The following is a 19673-nucleotide window of genomic DNA, read 5'->3' as shown; positions in this document are numbered from 1 at the left end:
AATGAATCCAGAACATCTGTTGTTGTAGTTGTCCTTAAGCTCGTTTGACCCCTGGTGATGTTATGAACCTGACGTCTCCATTCAGCTCTATTTTTAGTGTCTTTGTTGAGCTGATAAACATTTCTTGTTGTCATCGCCTTAATGTTGTCAAACCACTTTGTTGCAGGTCTTCCTCTACCTCTTTTCCCTTCAATTTTTCCTTGCATTATCAGTTTTTCTAAACTGTTGTCTGCTCTATTTATGTGGCCATAATAGGTTAATTGCCTCTTTCTGATGGTGTTGAATAATGATCTTTCTGTTTTTATTTGGCCTAGTACCCATTCATTCGTTCTTCTAGATGTCCACGGCACCCTTAGGAGTCTTCTCCATACCCAAAGTTCAAAGGCTTCAATCTTTTTCATTTCTGCTTTTCTTATTACCCATGTCTCACTTCCATATGTAACAACAGGAAATACTAATGCTTCGATTATTCTTATCTTGGTATTTAGTGTGATGTTTTTGTCTTTCATTATCGTTGTCAAATTGGTCATAGCCTTCCTACCCAGCATAAGCCTCCTTCTATTTTTTTGTGTGATCAGAGGTTCTGGTTAATGTACAGCCAAGAACATTGAATTCCTGTACTACCTCGATGGATTCCCCATCTACTTCAAAGTTGGTTATTTCTGCCGTCGTCATTACTTTTGTTTTTTTTTAAATTTAGTAGTAGCCCTTTTTCCTTGCTTGCTTTCTTAACATTTCTGATAAGTTCTTCCAGATCTTCTTTGGTTTCGGCAATCAGGGTCGTGTCATCTGCATACCTTAAGTTATTAATGAGTCTACCATTTACTTTTATTCCGATGTTGTTTTTATATAGTCCTGCGTTTCTCATAATAATTTCACCATATAAATTAAATAGGTATGGAGATAGAATACAGCCTTGTCTCACTCCTTTGCTGATTTCAAACCAATCTGTTGGCCCATACATTGTTCGTACATGCGCTTCTTGTTTATGGTAAAGATTCTTAATCAAGATTATTAGATGTTCTGGAATTCCCATCTTTCTCATCACAAACCACATAGTGTTATGGTCCACACAGTCAAATGCTTTGCTGTAATCAATAAAACAAAAATATATTTCTTTCTTTACTTCGCGTACCTTTTCCAATATCCATCTTATGTTTGCAATTTGGTCTCTGGTTCCCCTTCCTTTAGTAAATCCAGCTTGCTCAATTGATATTTCTCTGTCAATATAGGGTGTTAGTCTTTTCTGGATTATTTTCAGAAGTATTTTGCTCATGTGAACAATTAAGGATATTGTCCGATTATTTGAACATTCTCCTATATCGCCTTTCTTTGGCAGCGACAAGAAGACAGATCTTTTCCAATCTACTGGCCATTCAGTGGTTTTCCAGATTAGCTGACACAGCTTGCATATGATGTTGAGTGTTTCTTTGCCAGTATTTTTTACCAGTTCAATGGGGATGTTGTCAATACCTGGAGCTTTATTACACTCAAGTTCTTTTAATGGCATGTTCTATTTCTGCTAGAGTTGGTTCCGGTTCTTCTGTAAATTCTTCTTCTGTGAAATCATTGGATATGTCTGCATCCCTGCTGTACAAGCGTTGTGTGTATTGTTTCCATCTCTCCTGTATCTCTTTCCCCTCTGTGAGTACTTTACCATTTTGGTCTTTCACTGTTGCCATGCGAGGTGTAAACTTTCCTGTGATCTGTTTAATAGCGCGGAATACATTTCTTGATTTTCCTTTTGCTTGATTTTCTTCCATATTCCTACAAATATCATTCAAGTATATTTCTTTATCTTTCCTTGCCTGATTTTGAAATACTCTGTTCAAGTTATTAAATGTGGAGAAATCTTTTTGTTTTTTAGCGTTTCGTCGTTCTTCAGCAATCTCTATAGCTTTCTGTGATAACCAATGTGATTTTCTTTTTCTCTCTATCTTAGGAATGTTTTTTCCCGCAGTGTCAACGATGATATCTTTTGTTGTCTGCCATAATTGCTCAACACTAGTGTCCTGTGATTCTAGACATGAGAAACGATTCGATAGCTCGATTGTAAAGTTTGGCGGTATCTTTGTTAAATCATATCTAGCTTGCGCATGTTGCTGTCTTCTCTTTTTTAGCTTTACTTTGATAGTGGCGTGAAGCAGCTCATGATCTGTTCCGCAGTCAGCTCCAGGAAGAGTTCTGACTGCCTGTATCGCACTTTTCCATCTCTTCCTGCCCAAGACATAGTCAATCTGATTCCTATTTTTACCATCTGGTGATGTCCATGTATATAGTCTGCGTTTGTGTTGGAAAAACATAGTGTTGGCTATGAACAATTCGTTTTCAATGCAGAATTCTATTAATCGTTCTCCTGCAGCATTTTGCTCCCCTAGTCCAAATCTCCTTTTTCTTCGATATTTCCCACTTTTGCATTCCAGTCTCCAATTAAAAACAACATATCTTTCTTTGGTATATTATCTAGCACTTCCCGTAGCTCTGTGTAAAACTGTTCTATTACATCATCATCGGCATCTGTGGTTGGTGCATATATTTGTATTATGCTGGTGTTGAAAGGATGTCCTTGAAGTCTTAATGCAATTATTCTGTCATTAACCATGTTATATCCTAGCACTGATTTGCTTATCTTTTTATTGACAATAATGGCAACTCCATTTCTCTTGTATTGTTGGTGTCCTGAGTAGTACACTGTGTGATCACCATATCTAAAATCCCCACACCCTGTCCATCTCATTTCACTTATTCCGAGTATGTCTAAGTTTATTCTGTCCATTTCATTTATTACAACTTCCAACTTTCCTTGATTCATCGTTCTAACATTCCAGGTTGCAATTGTGTGGTTTTTGTTGTTGCGGAACTGCTTTGGTTTTTCATCCTCTGCAGTGTCAGCTATCATACGCCCTAATGGGTTTAGTACAACAGTTTCATTATTGCTAGAATTACTCAATCCAGAGCTGCACCCTTCCTCAGTAGCAAGTTGAGTGCCATCCGACCTGAGGGGCACATCTTCAGTCACTATAGCTATTTTACTTGAGACTGGCATTTTCATAACATTTTCTTGGCAGGATACTGTAGTAGTTTGCCGTTGCTTTCTACAGATTGCAGTTCTCAACTAACTAGAGTTTGATTGCCGCCATTCATCTGGTTGTACCATATTTCTGCCAGCAGTCATAGTGCACGATACTTCATCATTTATTTAGCAAGACCAAATCTCTGCTAAAGCATCTCCACCCTGCTCTGTCGGTGGCGCACGGATGTAGTTTAAGTTCATACCCCAGGAACGATATTTGACCCATATCTGGGACCCTTGCAGGTGCTACCACCCCGGGACAGGGTGGACCTGAGAGTAGTGGTAATTAAGAGGTAACTCCATTATCCCCAAAACTCTGGATCTCCCGAACCATAGCCTTACCACCGGATGTAGTTTAAAGTCATTACCCAGGATCATTACCAGAACATCTGGTAATAGTCTTTATATAGCCAGAATAGTCTTTATATTGTGTTCTGATGAATAATTATCAATATATAATATATTCTTCTCATTTGTCATGGCGTTAACCTGAAGTGAAGTGTCAAGGGTGTCATTTATCTATTCATTGGCTGCATCCTACTTAGTAAAGAACGATACTTTTAAAATATTACTTTGGCTTGGGCTGCATATCTAAAGGCGTGAAAAAACATCTAGGTATTTCACCAAAGGTTTCACTTGACATTAGCCTTCTCGCTCTTAACCAAAAGGTTCTGGCAAAAAAAACCTTTGACCATTTTAGCGACCACTTTCCGTGTAAAATCTAGAAAAAAGCAAATTAATTATATTCTTATTTGCTAATGAGAGTTTCTTTTATTCTGCTGACCAATTTAGACTTGTAGGGTGTAAATGAAGCTTCATTGAAGGATTCTTGAGAATATTAAAGGAAGCAACTAAAAAATCAATCAAACTACAGAAGCGAGTCTTGAAAGGCTAACTCGAGTCCTTGAGGCTCACCCGAGTCCTTGAGGCTCACGCCATTCCTTAGGGAGCTACTCCAGTCCATAGAAGCTCTGGTACCTAAGAAAGTAATTAGCAGGGACAGAAAGAACACCCTGGCCATACTAAAATATACAGATACTAGTTGCATTCAAGTTACTAATTACTAGATATAAAGTTTCAAAGTCTCATATATTTCAAAATACAGCTATATGTTCTCAAACCAAACCATAGAATTCGTGTGTCAAGCTACTGAGTTTATATGAATGAATTAACTTATTATATACTCGTTAACGAATATGTTAGTATTAACTTGTAAACGACTGAGCAGTAGAAGTAGATTTATGACTTGTTTGTAATGAGGCCAAAAAATGACGTTGCAGATTTTCCTTTTTTGACTTTTGAATCTTGGAAAATACTTGTGCAAAAAAGCGCAATAAAGATGACTCTAATTTTATCGGCATGATCGCTGTTTTATTTAAGGGACACTAGAATTTGTTGCGAATGCATGGCATGTTTTCAAAAGTTTCTTACAGCTACAGGATACTGTTACAGACATATCTGAAAACAGTTCAACCAAATTTTTCGAAAACGGACCAATTCTAGAAGAGCCTGCCTCAGCCACATTGTTAACCGAGGAAAGTCAGTACAGAAACGGAAAACACGAAATTTGACTGCGTAAAGGAAAGGAAAGAACGAAATGTTGGTGCATATTCTTTCGATGCTTGAGGCCAGCAGAACAATGTATTTCATTGTATTATCAGATTCAAATAAGGCGTGCAAGGCTATGATTCGTCTTCTTTGCGAATGAATCAGTAGTTAGCAGGACAATCTTTGTCAATAAAAGAGTTGTTTTTGCCCCATGTTGTTTTTGCGCCACTCGCCCCCACCTTCAAATAAGTCCCACCCTAGGTACCACTGTCAACATATAAGTTATACCCTAGCATAAAAAGCCTCTGAAATGTGCTTTTTCTAAGGTCATTCAAATATGATTATTTAACGGCATCCCTGTTCCATCCAGCCCCTGAAAATAACGCACCCACAACACAGATCAGTGACCCACAATCAGGAATTTCTGTATGGAGCAGCCCCGTATTGATGCACCAGCCTCGTTTAGGCTCGTTACAGATGCCAAGAGTTTTAAAAGTCAAAAGCTGGTGCAGCAGTTGTCTAAAACCTTGTCAAAATGGACATAAATGGCGATCTTGACGAAAGAGAAGTTCCGTTTATTGAGAATGATAGTCATGAAATAAAAAGGCCATTGAATATGACAGTGCCTGAACGGATAGGTAAATATTTTTAGTAGGCCTTTTTCATGCCAATAATTGCAAATGCTGAAGCTGCTATCTTCATCGCCCAGCCCATGTAAAATCCAACGAATTTTACCATTTAATTAAATTTTGATCTACTGACAGACTCCTGAGCAATAGAAATGTCATTTTGATTTATTTAAGGTCGGTTTCCGCTTTGTCTTATAGTTTGTCTATGGTTATAACTTCCTTATAACAAAACACCTACCATATCATAATTTATTTGTAGATTCATCAATTGTAGGATGATGAATCTATATGGGAAAATATTCAGTTGTAGGCTGTGAAAGCTCATTGCAACATAAACTGTTATTAAAATTTCAATATCAAAGCTTTGCAAAATTTAATGTGAATGGCTGGAAAATTTTACAAGCAATTTGGAGTTATTAGTTCTTTGGGTGAGGAAAGGCTTTTGGATTTATATACACTCATCTTTTATAAGAAACAAAGGCCAATGTTGAGTACTCCAGTTTTTTAATGTTCTTCAAATTTCAATACTCATTGTTTCTTAAGAGTTTCTTAATTATGATGTCATGAATAGTGTTATGGAATGTTCATGACCTTTTTTATCACGTCAAGAGATTCCCTTCCATTCTGATGATGTATTTAGATGTGGGAAGTATATTTTTATCCATTGTGTCTTAAGTTCTAGGCCAACAGGGCAATCATTTTCTTGGATTTTACAAAATTTCGTTTTTCTCAGTTTTATCACGATTTAACAGTTTCTTAATTTTTTTTGCTTCGAGTAGTGAAGTTTCTTAATTTTTTCTGACTGTCCAGTACTCCAGTTTTTTATATTTCCAGTTTCTCATGAAAAAATGAGTGTATGCAGTGATTGGGACTTTTTAATATCAATCAGGTAGCTTTTGCCAAATAATCAAACTGTCTCTGTGCTATATGTTGTTGTTCTTGAATTGGGCAAATAATGTTGCTGTTTCCTTGAAGTTCATATTTAAAGTTTCTGGTAATAAAACATTGTCCATTATTTTCGACATTGTCCACAACAACGTCGTCTTTCATGGAACATCCACGCAAGTGAACACAACTAGAATGTGACTTTTTATAAAAGAAGTCTGTGTAGCTAGCTGAAGTGGATCCATAGTTGTTGATATGCTGTTTGGAGGTTATCAACATAAGATTCAAATAGAGTTTCTCGTAAGAAAACACAAGGCAATATTCTCAAGGTTTTTTATAACTGCCTTTTTAAGTTACAATTGTTGAAAGAAATTTCTAAGCATTTTTACAAGTGGGTATAAAAGATGTAAAAGATTTTCACATGAATCGAGGGCATGCGGATATTTCTCTGCAATAAACTTACAAGACTGTAGTTTGCCCCGAGTTGGAGGAGGTATTGAATTGAATAGAAATTTGTTAGAAAATAAGGAGGCTTTGCATTTGATTGTTGGACGTGACCAACAAAGAGACAACCAGCTATACTCAAATCGTTTGCCACTTTTTACTTGGCTGCTTGGAGTTTATTCCTATTGTGGTAGACTTCAGTAAGTACATCTCACAAAAAGCCCCTTCCCTTGCTAGTTATATCAGTTTTAAAGATCCTGATTTGCTTTGAAAATCCACGTTTCACGAGCACAGCAAATCATAAGACTGCTATTCTTTCATGAGTCGTCGCAAGGACAATGAAATTGAGCCGCCAGTCTAGTTTACACAATGCGTATTTACTCATATGTCAAACTCATGGGTAAAAATTGCATCCTGGAAACAGGACTTAGAGAATTTCTTGGTGTGGCATTTCCAGTCTTCATTCAGTAAGTGTATATGTATATTCATAAAGCTGTAGCCACAAATAAATAAAGATAGAGACGACCGAACAAGTAAAAACTGGCTCTTGATAGTTAAAACGATAATGTAGATTGCACATCAGGGGGTGGGGGGTGGCTTTGGGAACTTTAGATTCCACAAAAATGTCAGCGAACTTTCAACTTCGTTCAAAATAAAGCAAGAAGCTAATTAAAAACGATTGAATAAAACTTCTGGCAAATAATAAAGTAAGATGGTGCCTAGAACGTTTGTTTAATTTATTTCTCGATAATTTTGCCTAAAGCCATCATATGTCTGAAAGGGTAAAAATAGAATTTCAATTTTTTGCGACGGATAATTGGAACCTTGCTACTTTGACTGCATTTTATAGTTCTCAAAACTCAAACTCAAAACATTTCATTCACAGCAATAATTAACTACTACATTTCTATTTAATACTTGAACCACAAATAACAATTATTTTTTACAAAAAAGAAAAACTACAAACAGTAGATAGTTCAAAGTTTGGTATGTTTGCTGTCGGACATATGAAAAGAACTCACAAGGAGCTATCTAGGTCATATGCCCGATTGGACGTTTATAGGTGTAGGTGTTCGATTTCAAAAGAAGAATGTGAATGAAAAATAAAAAATTAAATTCTCAGTTTTATCCCAATTTAATAATTTCTTAATTTGTTTGCTTCGAGTACTGAAGTTTCTTAATTTTTTTGATTGTCCAGTACTTGTTTCTTCCAGCCAGATTCTTATAAAAAAATGAGTGTACATGAAACTACAGGAATGAATTCATCGCATTTGAGATAAAGTCAACAAACCATCTGCCATTTGTCATCTCAAATTCTTCACCAAAATCAACTGAGAAACACAACCACCAAATATACAAGTTTAGTTTACATATTCCAATATGGAAATTGAATTAGTATGCAGTGAAAGTAGGATGAATATGAATGTCTTAATATTTTAAAAACAGTGGTTATTCTGTGTGAACAATTCTAGAGGGAAAGAATATTTAAACAAATTCTAGAGAAGATAATACACCACAGGGTGTATTCTATGTTGGAAAGGCTTAGTTTTCAGTAGAGGTGCGTTATGGCACCTGAGCCTGCAGGCATGCACCCATGGGAACATTAAGAATGATAAATAGTGTTTCAAAGAAAATTTTGTGACAAAAATTTGATATTCCGCAATGAAAATGTCAGAACATTATATTTTTTTCATGTTTAAAAAAGATCTTTCCACTTAAGCGAGAAAACTATTGAGAGTACTATCAAACTAAAAAAATGAAAAAATTTAGATAGTCAGAAAAAGCAGGTAAAAGGAAACAAAGCAGCTGCATGGCTGATCCACGTCTCAAAGTGCAAAAGTTTTTAACCATCACCTCATTTTGACCACTTCCCCCCATAAGGACAACCTAAACCCTGAAGTTTTTTACAGTAGAAAATTGAATTTGGGGTCAAGGCTCCTTTCAATGAAAACTAATTGATGAAAATGATGAAATTTGAAAAACAAAAGTGCAAAATTTAGCTCTATGCAATCGAATAAAAAGTGCAAATGGTTTTCTTTCTACTTTTTAAGTAATTTGTTCACTGTCTTTAATATCAACATTATATAAACATATATATATATATATTGGTCTCCAAATACCCTAGTGTATATCAATTTATAAGACAGATATAAATCTATAACAGATATCAATTTGGAAACAAATATTGACAATGGAACAACACAAAAACATATCAAAATGTAAATGGTTTCAGATGAAAAAAACGACAAAGAAAATGGGTCAAAATAAAACAGCCTTTTCCTTGCTCTTGTTTATGACAAAAAATCAGATGGTCAAGGAAGATTGATTAAAATTTTTGAAAAACCTATTAACGTTACAGGGAAAGCTTTAAATTTCCAAGAAAAGATTGCCTAGACATGTGCTTGTTTTAAATAATATTACCCTTATTGTGATCTACAACACCAAGTTGTTTTGTATCCTGACTCTTCTTTTCCTGACATTGACCTTGGGATTCTTTAGCTATGCTAAACTTAGAATTTTACCGTTGTCTTGGCACATGTAAAAGTGTGAAACCCCCTTAAAATGTTTTGTTTAATAAATGATGAGCTTTTGCCATCTAAGGGTGCTTAGTCAGCAAATTTGTTTGCAAATATTGATAGCTCACCCTCAGCCAGCATATGGTTCTTGGAATCCCTCCTTGAGCACAATATCTAGCAATGACCCTGTTTAGAAAAACACTTAAGAATTGTCTATTGGAATTGTGTTTCAGAGGTGGAAAATCTTTAAACAGCTGTAAACAAAATTTAGATTTGCACAGCCAGCTGCTACCATGCATGTCTTTGATGGTGTGCATAAATTTTTGAGAGTGAAAACCTTGCAAAGGTTTGTTTTTCTTAGTAATAAAATGAGAAATGTTGATACCTACTCTTAATGTTATATTATAGTCTTGTCAGCTGGCTATGATGGTGATGACAATGAGGATGAAGAAAGTCAAACATCAGGGCAATACCTTTTTGATGATCAACCCCTGCACCCACCTGATGTATTGATGGGGGGCATGCATACCCCTCCTTCAACATTGACTATAGATGATTCAGATACAACATATGCAAGGTCAGTAGCTTCAGTATCCAATACCTTTTTGCTATTTGTGTATTATAGTTAAATGTTTATGCTTTTATAAAGCTAGATTTCTTGATTATGCAGTATTATGCAAAGTTTTAATTGTACATTGATAGTGAGGGGGTTTGCAAGAGCTTTAAGGATGACGAGCAAGAGGTGAACACCTCAAAATTATTTTTTGTTTTTTTTAGACTTGCGTTAGACTTTTTATTGGGAGGGGTTTTTAGGGATTTGACAGTATATTGAATGAAAAGTCAAATACTTCCTTGAGTCAGATGTAAAATTGTGTGCACAATTGATACCTTCTTCATTTGATTTGCATCAGTGACAGCGGACATATATCATTATGTGGACTGATGTTATATCTTAATGTGCGGCCAGTTTGGAAGAAAAAAGTGTGGATGTCTTGCATTCCTGCAAAGCACATCAGTAGTAATTCCTATGTGATGCTAGGCATCAGCTGCATACCTTGATTGTTTTTACTAAAGAAAAAGGACCGATATGGAAGCTGCAATCTACCAACAACAGTTTTACCTTCTTCCAAGCTATTTGATGGAAAACCCAAATATAGTTCCATAAATACACTAGCTTGCGTATCGTAATGTGACCAATTGATAACGGGCTATGCTTGAAACGTCATTATTTTGTATTCGCTTGTTTTCCTCGCACAATTTCAAGTTATTTTAAAAGATGTATTATCTAAACAATATTTTTATCATTAACAAGTGGCACCATAAGTGGATTTTATTGCTTTAGAATTTTTTTCTGTATTGGAGATATCTGTTTCCTCTTTTTTCACCACAATGCAGGGTACATTTTTATTTTTTTCAATTATCAGCTCTCTAGCTCCTTTTCAAATTTTTATTTTCCATATTTCTAACTTTGTTTTGACTTGTTTATTGCTTCTCCATAACAATTGGATCCAAGCCAGATTATATTTGTCAACCCTCCTTTGTGAAAAGAATTTCATATTGTTTTTCTCTAAAGATGGACATAGGTTTTATAGCTACAGGTTAATGGTATCCTATGATTTCATTTCATTGCAACTACTGTTTCCATTTCACACAGATCTCGAACTCAAGATGGTGACGGCAGTGCCACTAGCCATCCCCAATTTCAAACAATTTCAATGCTCCAAAAACAGTACCAAGATGGTGAAGATAGCGACGAAGAGAGTAGGTGGGTTCATCTTTACAGGTTTTTTGTTTTTCATGCCTTTTGCAATGTGAATTTTTTATAAAAGTTTTTAATAGAGAATGTTAGAGTGGATTTTTAAACGAAATTGTTAGATTTTAAGGAAGCACTTCACATGTTGTCACGAAGAGGTTCATATCCATAAAGTGACTGCGTTTACCAATCCAACTTTTCTCTCTCTGTACATCTCAATTTTAGGAATCACACCCATAAAGATAAAACCCAGGCTAAATCTGTCCGTCTTCTTAATGATCACTTCTTATGTTCCGTGCATTTGTTTCCCGTTTTAAGCAAACCCTACTTCCACAGCGAGTGCTCTGCTGAATGCAATTTGCTCATGTTTTCTGGTGCCACTGCCCTTCTTTTACTTATTTTCATTCCTTTTAGGATTGCTCAACTTTTAAATTCCCTTCCCAATATTGCACCACAATAAATTTTAAGTTAAAAATCAACACTTTAATCGGATCTCTCTCGGTTATTGACTCCATTTCTTCTTTTCGTTCTTTGCTAAAGGTCTCTTGACCATAGGCCCACTTACATTTCCAAAGTCTCCATACCAGCAAAATCTTGAAATTTTGTTCTACCTGTTCAGGCTTTTACTTGGAGCTGATTTTTGTGACCTTAATAAAAGCATTTTACAGCATTCGGGTTTAGCCTAGTTATTGACACAACTTGAAGTCTAATAATTGATGTTATTGGACCAAAGTATTTGTAATAATTTTCCTATTTCTTTTCGCTTCAATTTTGACACAATCAACCCCAAACAAACTCTTGTTTGCTATCTTTCCTGTTTCCTGTTTCTAATATGATTTTAGCAGATTCCACAATGCTAGCTGGTTAGCTTGGCCGATTAGGCTTGGCCAATTAGGCTTGGCCGATTGTTTGAAACATAGTAAAATGCCATGTTTTGGAGCAATTAGGGTATAGAAAGTACAACACTCAACGTTTTAAAGGCAATCTGTCATGACGTTGCTTGATTATAAGATCAGAGGGATTTTTTATGTTTACGGTCCCCCTTTAATTCATCGCATTGTAGAAAATATGGCGGAGCGCTGGAATTGTGTTTAGGCTATTGTTCAAGCTATTGTTCTCGTTAACTAGTCCACAACGAGACAGATTGCCTTTAAGCTGTAGCAAGATTTTTCCTATGATGATCATGGCTTGTTCCATTCGTACACGACAAGGTTTTTGTTTCACAGAAACATGTTTTAGATTCTACGATGAACCTCAAGTTATCTGAGAGGCTTCTTTTTTGTCTCTGATGCAACTGTAACACTGTTCTGTTCCTTGCCCATAAGGTTATCAAGTGCGGGTCGATTTGACAAAGATAGAGAGCGAATGGCTGTTGTTGGAAGGGAGGATGAACAGTGGGTAGTCAACAGTCAAATGTCACTTAGTCAACTTCAAAGACGCGTACGAATGCTTGAAAACGAACTTATAGACACTCAGCGGTCTCAATCCGTATGGAAGATGGTTCTTTTAGCCATGACAATTATTAACCCTTTTTTGATCAACTACTTCATGCGTAGGAGGTAGAGAAATTGAAGCAATTCTTTCCTTTATTTAATTTCTTGTTGCTTCATGTAAGATTGAAAAAAAATTCAATGTATTTTGTTTTGCGAAACCAGATTTACCTTATAAGGTACCAGAAGCATGTCTTCTGCTTTACAGACTATGTATCCCTTGTATGGTGCAAACATACATTTTAGTGTCCTTTGTTCCGGAAAGCCATATTTCTTTCGTTATTAAAGGCAGTCTGTCCCCTATTGTGCTCAGTTTTATTTTCACGGGAGTGAAATTCACGCACCGTTGACCTTGGTCGATAATTAAACGATTTAAACCAATCAGAGACAATTTTTATTCCAGAGCTTTTGAATCAAATGGCTGTGTTTCCGTTTTAGCGAAGCTGTGGGTTGGAAAATTTAGTTTCCCTGTTTGGTTTCTGCGACAGATATGTCAACAGGGCAAAGAAATGCGTCCATTATTTCCTTTTTATTTTATTTCATTCCATTTTAAACTTATTTATACAGGGTAACAATTCAGTGTAGAAACCTGTTTTACAATTGGCCCTGTGAAGAAAGTATCTAATAATACCGAGTTATTTTGATTATAAAATATAAATGTAAAATATAAATATAAAAATACAATATAATACAATCTGAAAGAATAAAAAGAAAGACAGAGAAACGGAAAGAAGGACGAATTTGTCCATGTTAGAGACCCTTGTAAGTTTTAAGTCTCGATTTAAAGCAATGGATGGAGGATGCCAATTTTGATTCTAAGTCAAGATCATTCCAAACTTGACATATTGTCATCATTCAATTCCAGTAATTAAATCTTTTTTGCCATTTCCGATAGCCTTTTGCTTGCAGTTTCAAATGTCTTCCACTACCGCAGCTAGGCCAGCCAAAGCGAGCAGCGTAATCCGTTAAGGAGGAGGTAAGCTATTGTTCATATTAGCCAATCATCGAGGGGACAGAATGCCTTAAAATCCATGAAATGCTTTCTGCATGGAACGTGTCCCAAACTGGCGTGTTAGATTCAAGATCCTAGATCCAACATCCAAGATCCACGTCTTGATAAAGCCTGCAGGTGAGAGAAACTGATTCTAATTTCTACGAAGAGGTGTCATTTTCTGCTTTTTCACCTTACTGTTTTACTTGACCCAACATGAAAGCATTCCCGAATCCCGTTTCTTCCTCCAACATCTCCCAGAATTTCAGTTCAATTGGTGCCTATTTCCTGAAGACTCACGTTCTATTGGTGCCGAAATATCGTTAGTTTGTAATGTTGCCTTGAACTGTGTAAAATCCTTTCTTATTCTATTTTACTATGTTTGATAAGTGTTAAAAGGTATGCAATGTACGTTATTTTTGTATTTTATTCGATTCTAATTCGAAAGATTATTTTTTTTCATGTGACAAATATTACCTTTAAAAGTGATATCTGTGCATTGCTTAAGCTATGTTCATTTGTTCTGCAATGTACCGTATTTTCTCTAATGAACGCCACCCTCTGATAAACGCCGCATCTTCAACCAACCATGTTGAAAAACGCCGCCCTCTGATAAACGCCGCCCTCTGATAAACCCCGCATCTTGAAAAGCGATGTTTATTAGAAAAGACACCAAACAAGAAGTAACGAATAGTTTTTACGCTTACTATTCGAAAGCTATTAAAGTAGTATGTCATAGAGACGAGGGCTCTGACGAAGAGAGGGATATTGACATTCCTTGACATTTCTTGACATTTCACGTGAACTTTTCGTGTTTTTGGGAAATCTTTCTATCGTGTTTTTGGGAAAAGAAAACATTGTTTAAAGTCTGTTGTTATCTTTTTTCATCAGACTTTTCTTGTCATTTCTCATTTGACAAACTTTTCATCAAGTCTTTTCATTTCGCCGCCCTCTGATAAACGCCGTCTTCTATTGAACACTGCATCCAAAATTTGTATGAATTTTTTGCTAATCAACGATATCCTTCGGTTTCCAGAAGTATTGGAAATGTTTTTAGACACTATTGGGCTCTACTAGGATTGGCTTTTTTTTTCTAAAAATCTTCCTCCAAAAATTGCGATTTTCCAAAGGCAATAGGCTTGGTTCTTTGTGATAAATTTCAGTCCAAAGTTTCCCTGATTTTTTGCTAAATAACGAGATTCTTCGTTTCCAAAAGTATTGGAAATGTTTTATAGACACTTTTGACCTCTTCTAGAATTGGTTTTTTTTCTAAAAATTTTCCTCCAAAAATTGCGATTTTCCAAAGGCTATAGGCTTGGTTTTTTGTAATAAATTTTAGTCCAAAGTTTTCCTGTTTCTTTGTTAAATAACGAGATTCTTCGTTTCCAAAAATATTGGAAATGTTTTATAGACACTTTTGACCTCTTCTAGAATTGGTTTTTTTTCTAAAAAATTTCCCTCCAAAAATTGCGATTTTCCAAAGGCTATAGGCTTGGTTTTTTGGTGATAAATTTTAGTCCAAAGTTTTCCTGTTTTTTTGCTAAATAACGAGATTCTTCGTTTCCAAAAGTATTGGAAATGTTTTATAGACACTTTTGACCTCTTTTAGAATTGGTTTTTTTTCTAAAAATTTTGCTTCAAAAATTGCGATTTTCCAAAGGCTATAGGCTTGGTTTTTTGTGATAAATTTTAGTCCAAAGTTTTCCTGTTTTTTTGCTAAATAACGAGATTCTTCGTTTCCAAAAGTATTGGAAATGTTTTATAGACACTTTTGACCTCTTCTAGGATTAGTTTTTTTTCTAAAAATTTTCCTCCAAAAATTGCGATTTTCCAAAGGCTATAGGCTTGGTTTTTTGTAATAAATTTTAGTCCAAAGTTTTCCTGTTTCTTTGTTAAATAACGAGATTCTTCGTTTCCAAAAGTAATGGAAATGTTTTATAGACACTTTTGACCTCTTCTAGAATTGGTTTTTTTTCTAAAAATTTTCCTCCAAAAATTGCGATTTTCCAAAGGCTATAGGCTTGGTTTTTTGTGATAAATTTTAGTCCAAAGTTTTCCTGTTTTTTTGCTAAATAACGAGATTCTTCGTTTCCAAAAGTATTGGAAATGTTTTATAGACACTTTTGACCTCTTCTAGGATTGGTTTTTTTTCTAAAAATTTTCCTCCAAAAATTGCGATTTTCCAAAGGCTATAGGCTTGGTTTTTTGTGATAAATTTTAGTCCAAAGTTTTCCTGTTTTTTGCTAAATAACGAGATTCTTTGTTTCCAAAAGTATTGGAAATGTTTTATAGACACTTTTGACCTCTTCTAGAATTGGTTTTTTTTCTAAAAAATTTCCCTCCAAAAATTGCGATTTTCCAAAGGCTTTAGGCTTGGTTTTTTATGAAAAATTCCAGTCCAAAGTTTTCCTGATTTTTTGCTAAATAACGAGATTCTTCGTTTCCAAAAGTATTGGAAATGTTTTATAGACACTTTTGACCTCTTCTAGAATTGGTTTTTTTTCTAAAAATTTTCCTCCAAAAAATGCGATTTTCCAAAGGCTATAGGCTTGGTTTTTTCTGAAAAATTTTAGTCTAAAGTTCTTCTCATTTTTTGTAAAGTAACAAAATTCTTCGGTTTTCAAAAGCATTGGAAATGTTTTATAGACACTTTTGACCTCTTCTAGGATTGGTTTTTTTTCTAAAAATTTTCCTCCAAAAATTGCGATTTTCCAAAAGCTATAGGCTTGGTTTTTTGTGATAAATTTTAGTCCGAAGTTTTCCTGTTTTTTTGCTAAATAACGAGATTCTTCGTTTCCAAAAGTATTGGAAATGTTTTATAGACACTTTTGACCTCTTCTAGAATTGGTTTTTTTTCTAAAAATTTCCCTCCAAAAATTGCGATTTTCCAAAGGCTATAGGCTTGGTTTTTTCTGAAAAATTTTAGTCTAAAGTTCTTCTCATTTTTTGTAAAGTAACAAAATTCTTCGGTTTTCAAAAGCATTGGAAATGTTTTATAGACACTTTTGACCTCTTCTAGGATTGGTTTTTTTTCTAAAAAATTTCCCTCCAAAAATTGCGATTTTCCAAAGGCTATAGGCTTGGTTTTTTGTGATAAATTTTAGTCCAAAGTTTTCCTGTTTTTTTGCTAAATAACGAGATTCTTCGTTTCCAAAAGTATTGGAAATGTTTTATAGACACTTTTGACCTCTTCTAGAATTGGTTTTTTTCTAAAAATTTTCCTCCAAAAATTGCGATTTTCCAAAGGCTATAGGCTTGGTTTTTTGTGATAAATTTCAGTCTAAAGTTTTCCTGATTTTTTGCTAAATAACGAGATTCTTCGTTTCCAAAAGTATTGATAATGTTTTATAGACACTTTTGGCCTCTTCTAGAATTGGTTTTTTTTCTAAAAAATTTTCCTCCAAAAATTGCGAATTTCCAAAGGCTATAGGTTTGGTTTTTTCTGAAAAATTTTAGTCGAAAGTTTTTCTCATTTTTTGCAAAATAACAAAATTCTTCGGTTTTCAAAAGCATTAGAAATGTTTTATAGACACTTTTGACCTCTTCTAGGATTGGTTTTTTTCTAAAAATTTTCCTCCAAAAATTGCGATTTTCCAAAGGCTATAGGCTTGGTTTTTTGTGATAAATTTTAGTCCAAAGTTTTCCTGTTTTTTTGCTAAATAACGAGATTCTTCGTTTCCAAAAGTATTGGAAATGTTTTATAGACACTTTTGACCTCTTCTAGAATTGGTTTTTTTTCTAAAAAATTTCCCTCCAAAAATTGCGATTTTCCAAAGGCTTTAGGCTTGGTTTTTTATGAAAAATTCCAGTCCAAAGTTTTCCTGATTTTTTGCTAAATAACGAGATTCTTCGTTTCCAAAAGTATTGGAAATGTTTTATAGACACTTTTGACCTCTTCTAGAATTGGTTTTTTTTCTAAAAATTTTCCTCCAAAAATTGCGATTTTCCAAAGGCTATAGGCTTGGTTTTTTCTGAAAAATTTTAGTCTAAAGTTCTTCTCATTTTTTGTAAAGTAACAAAATTCTTCGGTTTTCAAAAGCATTGGAAATGTTTTATAGACACTTTTGACCTCTTCTAGGATTGGTTTTTTTTCTAAAAATTTTCCTCCAAAAATTGCGATTTTCCAAAGGCTATAGGCTTGGTTTTTTGTGATAAATTTTAGTCCAAAGTTTTCCTGTTTTTTTGCTAAATAACGAGATTCTTCGTTTCCAAAAGTATTGGAAATGTTTTATAGACACTTTTGACCTCTTCTAGAATTGGTTTTTTTTCTAAAAATTTTCCTCCAAAAATTGCGATTTTCCAAAGGCTATAGGCTTGGTTTTTTGTGATAAATTTTAGTCCAAAGTTTTCCTGTTTTTTTGCTAAATAACGAGATTCTTCGTTTCCAAAAGTATTGGAAATGTTTTATAGACACTTTTGACCTCTTCTAGGATTGGTTTTTTTTCTAAAAATTTTCCTCCAAAAATTGCGATTTTCCAAAGGCTATAGGCTTGGTTTTTTGTGATAAATTTTAGTCCAAAGTTTTCCTGTTTTTTGCTAAATAACGAGATTCTTTGTTTCCAAAAGTATTGGAAATGTTTTATAGACACTTTTGACCTCTTCTAGAATTGGTTTTTTTTCTAAAAAATTTCCCTCCAAAAATTGCGATTTTCCAAAGGCTTTAGGCTTGGTTTTTTATGAAAAATTCCAGTCCAAAGTTTTCCTGATTTTTTGCTAAATAACGAGATTCTTCGTTTCCAAAAGTATTGGAAATGTTTTATAGACACTTTTGACCTCTTCTAGAATTGGTTTTTTTTCTAAAAATTTTCCTCCAAAAATTGCGATTTTCCAAAGGCTATAGGCTTGGTTTTTTCTGAAAAATTTTAGTCTAAAGTTCTTCTCATTTTTTGTAAAGTAACAAAATTCTTCGGTTTTCAAAAGCATTGGAAATGTTTTATAGACACTTTTGACCTCTTCTAGGATTGGTTTTTTTTCTAAAAATTTTCCTCCAAAAATTGCGATTTTCCAAAAGCTATAGGCTTGGTTTTTTGTGATAAATTTTAGTCCGAAGTTTTCCTGTTTTTTTGCTAAATAACGAGATTCTTCGTTTCCAAAAGTATTGGAAATGTTTTATAGACACTTTTGACCTCTTCTAGAATTGGTTTTTTTTCTAAAAATTTCCCTCCAAAAATTGCGATTTTCCAAAGGCTATAGGCTTGGTTTTTTCTGAAAAATTTTAGTCTAAAGTTCTTCTCATTTTTTGTAAAGTAACAAAATTCTTCGGTTTTCAAAAGCATTGGAAATGTTTTATAGACACTTTTGACCTCTTCTAGGATTGGTTTTTTTTCTAAAAAATTTCCCTCCAAAAATTGCGATTTTCCAAAGGCTATAGGCTTGGTTTTTTGTGATAAATTTTAGTCCAAAGTTTTCCTGTTTTTTTGCTAAATAACGAGATTCTTCGTTTCCAAAAGTATTGGAAATGTTTTATAGACACTTTTGACCTCTTCTAGAATTGGTTTTTTTCTAAAAATTTTCCTCCAAAAATTGCGATTTTCCAAAGGCTATAGGCTTGGTTTTTTGTGATAAATTTCAGTCTAAAGTTTTCCTGATTTTTTGCTAAATAACGAGATTCTTCGTTTCCAAAAGTATTGATAATGTTTTATAGACACTTTTGGCCTCTTCTAGAATTGGTTTTTTTTCTAAAAAATTTTCCTCCAAAAATTGCGAATTTCCAAAGGCTATAGGTTTGGTTTTTTCTGAAAAATTTTAGTCGAAAGTTTTTCTCATTTTTTGCAAAATAACAAAATTCTTCGGTTTTCAAAAGCATTGGAAATGTTTTATAGACACTTTTGACCTCTTCTAGGATTGGTTTTTTTTCTAAAAATTTTCCTCCAAAAATTGCGATTTTCCAAAGGCTATAGGCTTGGTTTTTTGTGATAAATTTTAGTCCAAAGTTTTCCTGTTTTTTTGCTAAATAACGAGATTCTTCGTTTCCAAAAGTATTGGAAATGTTTTATAGACACTTTTGACCTCTTCTAGAATTGGTTTTTTTTCTAAAAATTTTCCTCCAAAAATTGCGATTTTCCAAAGGCTATAGGCTTGGTTTTTTGTGATAAATTTTAGTCCAAAGTTTTCCTGTTTTTTTGCTAAATAACGAGATTCTTCGTTTCCAAAAGTATTGGAAATGTTTTATAGACACTTTTGACCTCTTCTAGAATTGGTTTTTTTTCTAAAAAATTTCCCTCCAAAAATTGCGATTTTCCAAAGGCTTTAGGCTTGGTTTTTTATGAAAAACTCCAGTCCAAAGTTTTCCTGATTTTTTGCTAAATAACGAGATTCTTCGTTTCCAAAAGTATTGGAAATGT

General features: G+C 34.2%; 2 protein-coding genes across 2 annotated transcripts; one reads left to right on the top strand and one right to left on the bottom strand.

The window, feature by feature from the left end:
• Positions 1-570: 570 nt before the first annotated feature.
• Positions 571-3441, bottom strand: LOC135681158 (protein CFDP2). The gene is given in 2 exon segments (XM_089116196.1): positions 571-2395; positions 2398-3441. Coding segments are annotated over 2 exon segments (1560 nt in total). The 5' UTR covers positions 3053-3441; the 3' UTR covers positions 571-1490.
• Positions 3442-5090: 1649 nt separating this feature from the next.
• LOC135689761 (uncharacterized) lies at positions 5091-13776 on the top strand. Its single transcript, XM_089116309.1, has 4 exons — positions 5091-5259; positions 9504-9672; positions 10750-10860; positions 12174-13776. The coding sequence occupies exons 1-4, from the start codon at positions 5157-5159 to the stop codon at positions 12409-12411; spliced, it is 621 nt and encodes a 206-aa protein (XP_088972435.1). The 5' UTR covers positions 5091-5156; the 3' UTR covers positions 12412-13776.
• The last annotated feature ends 5897 nt before the right edge of the window (positions 13777-19673 follow it).

Source organism: Rhopilema esculentum, chromosome 5 (genome assembly GCF_057945365.1).
Source record: "Rhopilema esculentum isolate cy_ngs chromosome 5, ASM5794536v1, whole genome shotgun sequence".
Taxonomy (NCBI): Eukaryota; Metazoa; Cnidaria; class Scyphozoa; order Rhizostomeae; family Rhizostomatidae; genus Rhopilema; species Rhopilema esculentum.
The sequence above is the reverse complement of the archived record's forward strand: the minus strand, read 5'-3'. Positions and strand labels throughout refer to the sequence as shown.